The 9,686-nt window shown below is 50.2% G+C and overlaps 1 protein-coding gene across 1 annotated transcript; it reads right to left on the reverse strand.

Annotated features, from left to right (window-relative positions):
* Nucleotides 1–1,930: 1,930 nt before the first annotated feature.
* On the reverse strand, nt 1,931–4,281 carry LOC112883300 (isocitrate lyase). The gene is made up of 3 exons (XM_025948584.1): nt 4,155–4,281; nt 2,420–4,022; nt 1,931–2,305 (listed from the first exon to the last, which is right to left on the reverse strand). Exons 1-3 carry the CDS (start codon nt 4,182–4,184, stop codon nt 2,214–2,216), a joined length of 1,725 nt encoding a protein of 574 aa, XP_025804369.1. The 5' UTR covers nt 4,185–4,281; the 3' UTR covers nt 1,931–2,213.
* Between the last annotated feature and the right edge of the window lie 5,405 nt (nt 4,282–9,686).

The following is a 9,686-nucleotide window of genomic DNA, read 5'->3' on the forward strand; positions in this document are numbered from 1 at the left end:
TCGTCCGAGGACGGGATGGATTGTTTCGAGGCTCAAGATCGCTTCGACTCCGAGTACGATGTGGACTCAAGGGCTCGCCGTCTCCGACACGGCAGGCTCGTCGCCCGCCTGGGCAGACAGGCAGGATGCCCGGACTTCGTCGCTGCCGTCACCAAGATCGTTGGGCTGAACCGGTCATCCTTCCACTTCACGACCGTTAACTTCATCTTCGACGCCGCAACGCGGATGGTGTCTGCCACCCCTCCTTTCCGGTCGCCCAAGAAGTCCGCCACGTTCTGGGCGGTCGGCGGCACCGTCTACGCCCTGGACCTCGTCGCCGACTAATCCCAGCACGCCAAGGAGCACTGCCTCTTCAAGAGGCTCGGCCCCGAGCCGCGGTGTGCCACTACGGGACCTGGCAGTGGGAGGCTCTGCTGCCGCCGCCGTTCAACAAGCCCAGGACGGGCGGCCACGTCACGGCCCGCGCCGTGCACCCGGACGGCGCCACGGTGTTCCTGTCCTTCTACGAGACCGGGACGTTCTCCTTCAACGGCGAGCGCCTGGAGTGGGCGCGCCACGGCGGCTGGGACCTGCCGTTCGACGGCGAGGAGTTCTACGTCCGCGACCTGGGCGCCTGGGTCGGCCTCTGCTCGCGGCACCGGGGGCGCCTCGCCGCGTGCCGGGTGGTGGGCGGCCGCCGTGGCGGGGCGGAGCCGGACGGCAAGTGCGGGAGGGACTTGCTGTTCAGGCAGAAGTGGAGGCGGCACATCGAGGCCAACCTCGTGTACATGGGCGACACCAAGTTCTGCCTCCTTGAGACACTGACGACGGAGGAGAAGGACAGGTCGGACATCTACGGCCTGATCGTGCCCATGCTGCTTCGCGTAGTGACCTTCCGAGTCCAGTATTCCTGGGACGGCGAGCTTTGTGTGGTGGACAGGAGGTCTAGGGTCTACAACCTGCCTTGGTACTCGTCGGGACATAAACCTCAAGCCTTCTGGATTTAATAATCATCAGATTATCCTCGCAACAAAAATAATAATCATCAGATGAAGCACGACCATAAAATGCGAACAACCATGGCGCTCCATCCATTTCTTTATGTCGACCTGTGAACAGACATTGTTTTCACAACTTTTTCAAATGCTCATATATGCATGCATGCTACCGTTACATCAGTTTCTTATGTTTCTGTTTTGTCAGGTATCTCATGCTTGTTTGTAAAGACTATTGACCAAATGTTCTACCATGTAATTGGGTATACTTGATGACAGTTCAACAGTGTATGTTTATCAAACGGACATGGCTACGGGGAGAGGGCTCTCCAGGAGAAAAGGGACATAATGATGACATGAGCACATGCAAATCAATCTGAAATCGAAAAATCTAAAGTTTTATAACCATACATCCAAAATCAATATATGATTGCACCATTATATTATGTTCGTCACGACAAGAACTTTAAAACAAGATCTTACTTGAGTATATTTTATTAAAATGGTGAAGTACTTTCAAAAAATAAAAAAATCTTGCTTCCTCTATCATATAAATTAGTCACAAGTTACTTCCTATAATCTATATTATTGATAAGTTACTTCTTGTCATGAATCGCAAAGTTAATTTTCCTGTTCATAAGCTACATTTCACGGACCACAAAGTTATTTTTTCTAAATTCTAACATTCAATGACTGTAATGTTATTCTTTATTAACTTTCATGGAATACAAAATTACTTTTCTCAATACAGGCATGAATCAGAAGAGTACTCTTTTAATATTCATGGTTTTTTTTTCTTGACTTCGCATAGTACAAAGTTACCTTACTTAATACAAGATTGCAAACAAACAAACTGTCCTTTTTTTGGGGGTGGGGAGAATTTGGTGGGACAATTCAACCATGACATAATTTTTTGAATCCATTACCTCGACAACTAAGTGCGAAAGAGAGCATGGTATCGGAAATCGTATGATTTATTCAATTTCAATTTATAAATAATCGTGAAGGTTGACATTTCAATACTTTCAACCCAAGTGACTGTTCCACAAGGTGTCACAAGTCATATAACTCGATACATGTATGTATATGCAGCTAGGCGATTGGTTGGTTCGTGCACGCCCATCATCATAGTGCAATTGTATGTGTAAAGCATCCCCCCGTGGCTGATGATCTTAGGCTCCTTTATTATTTTTATTTATTTAGAGCCTCCTCTGAATCATTGTTCTTTCTCCGTCCTCATCAAATCCTGGATTTGGCGACAACTTGAAGGCTGCCACTACCACCAGTTCCAGTTGCAGGATACGAGTCCTTGAACTGCTCTTCAGTTACTCCTGCAAGCACACATCCAAACAGAACACTCCATCAGAACTTTTCCAAGCACAAACTTTTTTTATACTAGAGAGTTTCGGCAGATAAATTGCAAAGGCATGTGTGAGCAAGCTTGCCTTTGCCCATGGCAGCGGTCGAGGAGATGCCGCCCTGCACGGTCTTGAGCACCCTGTCATAGAAGTTGGCGCCCGACCACTTCTGGTGCTCCAGCGTCTCCACCCCGTTGATCCTCTCCACCCGCTGGATCCTCTCCACGTACGCCAGCATGCCGCGCCGCGCGAAGTCCCGGGCGAACGTGTCCGTGACGAGCGCGTCGGCGTGGAAGCCGGCGAGCGTGATGAACTGCCAGACGTAGCCGAGGCGCGCGACGCGCGGGATGAACGCCGACATCTCGCCGTCCGTCATCCCGGACGCGTCCCAGTTGAAGGACGGCGAGAGGTTGTAGGCCAGCATCGCCTCCGGGTGCGCCGCCTTGACGCCCTCGGCGAAGGCCGTGCACTCGGCCACGTTGGGGCTCGACGTCTCCATCCAGAGCACGTCGGCGTGCGGCGCGAAGGCGCGGCCGCGGACCACGGCGGCCGCCACGGAGCCCCGGAAGCGGTAGAACCCTTCCCTGGTCCGCGGCAGGTCCCAGTCCCAGAACACGGACGTGACGCCGAGCCGCGCCGCGATGTCGCGCGCCTCCTCGTTGGACACGCACTTGTCGTAGCTGGTGGCGCTGTCCCACTCCTGGAGCCTGCGCTGCTTCTCCTGGTCGGTGGCGCTGAGCCCCGCGATGGCGTCCCGGATGCAGTCGGAGAAGGTCTTGAGCTGCGCCGCGGCGAGCCACTCGTCCTCGATGGCCTGGAGCTCCCGGCCGTTCTTGCCGGCCGCCATGCCGTCGGAGAGCACGGCGGCGAGGCTCCGTCCCTTGAGGCGCGGGTTGGTGGCGCCGAGGATGAACTGGTGGTCGCGCGCGTCGACGTTGGTCTGGATGAGCGTGGCGGCGACGGCGTCGGTGCGCGCGACGAGGACGGTCTCGACGCCCATGACGTCGAACTGGAGCCGCGCGGCGACGAGGCGGTTGACGTGCTCGGAGACGGCGACTAGCACCTTGCCCGCCATGTGGCCACACTTCTTGGTCACCGACGACTGGTCCTCGAGGTGGACACCTGCCGCCCCGCGCTCGACGAAGAGCTTGCAGAGCTTGACCGTGGCCGTGGCGCCGCCGAACCCGGTGTCGCCGTCGGCGATGATGGGCTTGAGGTAGTCGACGTAGGGCGTCCGCGCGCGCTCGGCGCGGGGCAGCGACATGCGCGCCTCCCGCTGCTTGCGGTCGTGGTAGAGCTGCGCGAAGAAGAGGTGCTCCACCTTGTTGGGCACGGTGTCGTAGGGGTAGTCGGCGAGATCCGGGCCGGGCTCGTTGGTGGAGGTGTGGGTGGAGGAGCACTGCCAGCCGGAGACGTAGATGGTGTCGAGGTGCTTGGCCATCATGGTGACCTGGACGGGGTCGAGCGCGCCGAAGGTGCGGGAGGCGGTGCCAGCGGCCTGGTGCGCCCTGAGCGTGCGCCACAGCTTCCTGGCCATCTCCCCCGAGGCGTAGCTCTGGCGGAGAGTGCCGCGGAGGAGGACGACGTCGCGGGCGGCGTAGGGGCGCTTGGTGAGCCGGAAGCGCTCCGTGCCCCACCACGACTCCACCTCCGCCACCTCCGCCTCGAACCGCCCTTCCTCCTCCATGATCTGCACACGTCCGGCGTCCACACACAGGACGAAGAAACAAGTTACCATGAGATCACCTGCACGTCCTACTACCCTAGCAGTTGAAACGAAATGTGGCATTATCGCAGCATGTCAATCGAGAAAGAAACTGACCAAGGAGGGCACGGAGAACGGCGACGCCATGGCCGGTAGCGGCGAGCAGGTCGATCGAACCAGGACACGCACTCGGAGACGATGAGGAGTTGCAAGTGCAGGCGTGCCTTGGTTGCTTCTACGGCCTGGGATCCTGCCGTATTTATAGTCAGCGGTGTACGCCTGGAAAGCCTCTGCGCAGAGCCGAATCATCATGCATGCAACTTGTACGTGACGTGTAGCCTCGCAACTTCCGATCCTTATCGTCTGGTGGTGCAGGTGAGAGGGTTGCAACGGTGAGTGATGGTCGACACGTCTCGCCCTGATGATAGATCGTCGGTTTTGCGCGGGGACAGGACAAAAACTTGTTTCATTCGCGCGCGCGCTCTTGAAGGTTTTGGACAGTAGCAGCGGTTAGCTCTAGCTGCACACTTGCACACAGTTGCTGATGGCGGTTGCGTGCGTGCTCCTCCGAGCCGATCGTTTTGCGTAAGCGAACTGCGACCAGAGACAGTGAGTGACTGCTCTTTTTGTTCACGCATCCTATACCTTATAGGCCGACTGGAAACGTATATTTGTTGGATCAATTGTACTATTTTTCATGGGCGGCTAAGCATGTCTACAAATCTGCAATAAAGGTGCATGGAGGAGATGCTTAGTGAGAAAAACACAACATTTCCATCCGGAATAATAATAATAAGGTAGTTAAACCCATTTAAGCACAATTTTCCATCATAGGTGATTAACCTCTAAAGCGGTGCGCTTAATGATGTGATGACATTATTCTCTCTTAATGCACTCGCGTCTCAGCAGTTTTGTAGTGTACAGGTTCTTAGTGGTTGGGTTTGCTTCCTGGGAAATTTTGAGGTGCTCGTGTGAGGTGAGTGATCCAGTGGAGAAAAGAGTTGTTGTCGAAAAAAATCGAACGGTGAGTCTTGCGGAGCACGACGTGCTAAGGCGTGGGAGCTCTGCTTATCGCCAGTGCAGATCCTGCAAATTAGTTTCGAGGCATGTCAGTCAATTTGATCATCAATTGATAAGGGAAAAGAAATTTAATCAGTAAATTGATACACCGGTAGCTAAAAGCCTAGAGAATCTGATAAAAACGAACCTACCAACAAACCAGAAATCGATCCAATGTAGACCTACTTACTGAAGAATTCGTCAAGAAAAGTACTCTACTCTTACTCCTAGAGTTTTGGTAAAATGCCGGAAAAGTTATACTGATTGATGATTATTCTTTACAAAATCCAGACCGCTTCTATTTATACCCTAGGACTAAGACCCTGATCGAATATGACCGGCTACAAACTTGATTTAAAAAGAAAACTACTACTATATCTCTAAAGTTTTCCAAAAGGAATCGGACTTCTATATTTTCCTGAGGACGACGTCTCCTAGTCCGATTCAAACTTCATCCGTCGCTCCCTAACCAAAACCGCGTCGCTCTTGACCAACACCACGTAATTTTTGACTGAGATTCTCTGACAGCTTTGACTCAAACAGCCCCTACTGGAAGTTTTATCGGCTTCATTTCCTTTCTCTGCGAAATTTTGGTGTCAACGAGAGTGTCGACCATCGAGACGAGGGTGGGAAGGAGTGGGAAGGAACAAAAAATATAACCTTCATATTACAGAGGGGTGGCAAGAGTAGATTTGGTGACGAAAATGTTACCGATGATGGAACGGTTGGGCCGTGGTTAGGACTTCGACCGAGGGTGTTTTTTGTGTTGTTTTATATTTTCACTCGTTGCAAAAATATTTCTAGGATTTTGGTTCATATCAAATGCGCCTAGAGGTGCAATTTTATTTTGAAAAAGTAGTATAAATATTTAAACTAAAAATAGTTGGAGGTGCATCCATAGATCACCAATTTAGACCATAGGTGTGCTATCCGTACACCTCTCCACCCCACCCAAAATCAACTACCCTATTCATATAACCACACAAGCATCCATGATTACCAACGGGCTTAGTGGGTCAACAAACCAGCACAAATGGGCCAAGGCAATTCGATATCCCGCCACAAATTTGGAGATTCGTGAGGAAATGTCGTATAGACGTGTACTGTGATCCAGTGACGATAAGGTCAAAAATTGTAGTCTTCCATTTCTGCTATCGTTCATGGGTTTTCTACTGATATGCTCCAACACACGCACAAGAGGAGCAGCTCGCAGGAGTCAAACCAGGGTTGGGCCTACCGGCAGGCAGATCGGATTGGATAAGGATTGATTGGGCTGCGGATGGACAAGGGAGGGGCGGCCAAGTAAAGCATGGCGCAAAAATGCTCATGTTTATCGTCCGCATCGCGACACCACATTTCCCGGATTTTTCTTCTATATTCTTTTGTATTTTTGGGTGAATGATGAAACGGATCAGACTCCCAACTTCGTGTAGCTGGTGATCCTATCCGGATGCGACCGCCCCCGGCCAGCACGCCACGGCTGGAGCTGGAGCGCTTCTAGAAGCGCGATGGTGGCCGGTGGTTTCACCGGACCCAGTGGTGCTGGCTGTAGCAGCTTGGTTCCGGCCTAGCTACTTACCAGAGATGGCAATGGGCACGCACCCGCTGGGTATTGCTTGTCCATACCCGTGCCCGTCAGGATAAAATATACCCACTAAGAAATCCATACCCGTTGCCGGGTGTAGATTATGTCCCAAACCCGTACCCGCACGGTTGGCGGGTACCCGCGGGCTGCCCGTGCCCAACAATCAGTTAAGTACCACTCAGATGTATTAGCCAATAGACACATACATAAAACTGAGATAATAATATATGATAAACATCAATCATAAGACTGATAGAGTGTTTCACAAATTATAACACCATTGATCACATCAGACATCACAAGTTCACAGCTAGATTAATATCCAATTACTGTCCACCATCCCTAGCATGGCACCACTGGTTCACTACATTAGACATCAAAGTTCCAAAATAAAGTTATTGGGCCATAATAAAATGAGTATATGATCTGCATCCTTTATATTATGTCGGGTTTAAAAAACCTGTGGGTTTGCGGGTTCGGGTGCTACGATCCCATACCCATGCCCGTGTACCCGCTGGGTACAGATTATCACCCATTAAGAAACCCACGAGTATAGATATTAGACCGTACTCGTACCCTAATAGAATAAAAACCCGCCGGGTTTAGGATATCGGGTACCCATTACCATTTCTACTACTGACCTTAGAAAGCCACCATCGGCCAAGTAGCAGAGTAAAGCCTAACTTGCTGGCCTTTGCTACTAAGGATTTTTAAGAAAAAGGGTTTAAAAAATTAAATTAGGAACAGGGGTGCCGGTTTGGAAATATTTGAAAAATAGGTGCCTCCTGCCCGATCAACGGGCGGGAGGCGTGGGGCCGGAGACCTCCAGCCCATCCAACAGGCGGGAGGTCGAAAAATATTTCCCAGACCCCTCTCGAGGGCCTCTTTCGCGAATAAGAATTTCTTATTCGCGAAGAGGCCCTTGAGGCGGCATCCCGCCCGTCCAAGCGTTGGTCCCCCGAGGGGCATCCCACCCTCCCAACGGGCGGGACGTCTCCCCCCCCCCCCCTATTTAAGCCCCCACCCACCCCCAAATTCTCATATTATTCAGCAAAAATCCAGAAAAAAAGAAAAGGAGGAGAGGAAGAGAGGAGAGGAAGCGGCGAAGCCCTGTTCACATGTCGGTTTGGAGGTATATTCTCGTTCTAGTCATATAATTATCAATTATTTTTAGGAATATATGTTAGGGTAGTTATATTTTGAATAGTTTTCAGTATTTTCAATAGCTTTTAGAAATATTTGTTAGGGTAGTTCTATTTTAAATAGTTTTTAGTATTTTCAATAGTTTTTAGATATATTTCTTAGGATAGTTATATTTTGAATAGTTTTTAGTAATTTCAATAGTTTTTAGATATATTTCTTAGGGTAGTTATATTTTGAATAGTTTTCAATATTTTCAATAGATTTTAGAAATATTTGTTAGGGTAGTTCTATTTTAAATAGTTTTTAGTATTTTCAATAGTTTTTAGATATATTTCTTAGGGTAGTTATATTTTGAATAGTTTTCAGTATTTTCAATAGATTTTAGAAATATTTGTTAGGGTAGTTCTATTTTAAACAGTTTTTAGTATTTTCAATAGTTTTTAGATATATTTCTTATGGTAGTTATATTTTGAATAGTTTTTAGGCTTAGGATCTCTAAGCATTGAAAAAATATATTTCAGGCTCAGGATCTCCACCCTCTGGCTGGGCAGTACGAGGTGTCGCGCTGCCTGGAGGCATATCTGTTGTGGTTGTTCGGCTGGACTCTTTTCTGCAACTCTAGCGTCAATTATGTGGACAAGGTTCTCATCCAGTACGCGCGCGCGATTGCGGATGCAGAGCCGGGCCAGGTACCTGGGTGGAGCTGGGGATCGGCAGTGCTTGCTGCCACGTACCGAGGCCTTTGCCAGGCCTATTTCAAGATGGAGAGGACCGCCGTCATCACAGGCTATCCATTTCTGCTGCAGCTATGGTCGTACGAGCGATTAGCCATAGCACGCCCCCTAATCAGCGAGGAGCCTTATTCGTCCGAGATGTATGGGATGTGGCATGAGGATAGCCCCACGATGGGTTCGCTTTGGACCGATCAACGGGTAAGTTCTTTAATTTACTGTTGTACGTTTCTGTATATGCAAAGTATCGACGCAGTTGAGTAATTTTGCAGATGAGCTGGGCACATCGGCAGGTCCGAAAAGCATGCCCATAGTTCGTGTCCGAATTTGATCGGATGCGGCCACAGGATGTCATCTGGACCCCGTACACCGCTGCGGCTATCCAGACACGTGCGCCGCACGGGTTGTCCTCCCTCTACACGTGGGATGAGGCGTACTGGCTCACAAAGGCGAACCTAGTGTTCGATATTGTCGTGGAGCCGTACTGCGTCGAGCGAGTGATGAGATAGTTCGAGTGACGACAGCACTAGTTCGGGCGACGACAGCACTTTTCTCTCCTACCTCGAGCGTTCCAGGCCGTGCCACGCAACGTACATGAGTAAGTTTGTGATAACTCATTTTGTATTAATTATATTATCGTTATCATGAAATAATGTTGTCTTTCAAATATTTGCAACAGATATTCGCGCAGGGGATATCATGCCAACGAGGTCAACTGGGTTGTCAAGCTGTAGAGTATATAGGAGGGTGGCTAGATGCACCTGACGATGTGTGGGACGAGCCGCAGCCACACACGGAGGCGTCTTACGACGCATAACTCCGCTGGTACCTCACTCGCACGTGTCCGTACGTCACTCTTTCACGTATTGATGACGCGGAGCATCAGCACCAGCCGACCATTTCGGACACGTATCCCTCGTACTGTGATCAGGAGCAGCGTGGCGCAGTACGTGTTTCGCAACTTGAATTATTAAATCTTTTTTATAAAAGATCGATAACAATATTACTCTGCTTCCCATTATGTATGCAGATCGATCTGATCAACTGTGCGGAGATCGAAGCTACATCTCAGATCACGTTGCTTGAACGTGGAGTACGTGTACCGGACGCACAGTACAAAGATAGCTTTCG

Source organism: Panicum hallii, chromosome 2, assembly GCF_002211085.1.
Source record: "Panicum hallii strain FIL2 chromosome 2, PHallii_v3.1, whole genome shotgun sequence".
Classification (NCBI taxonomy): Eukaryota; Viridiplantae; Streptophyta; class Magnoliopsida; order Poales; family Poaceae; genus Panicum; species Panicum hallii.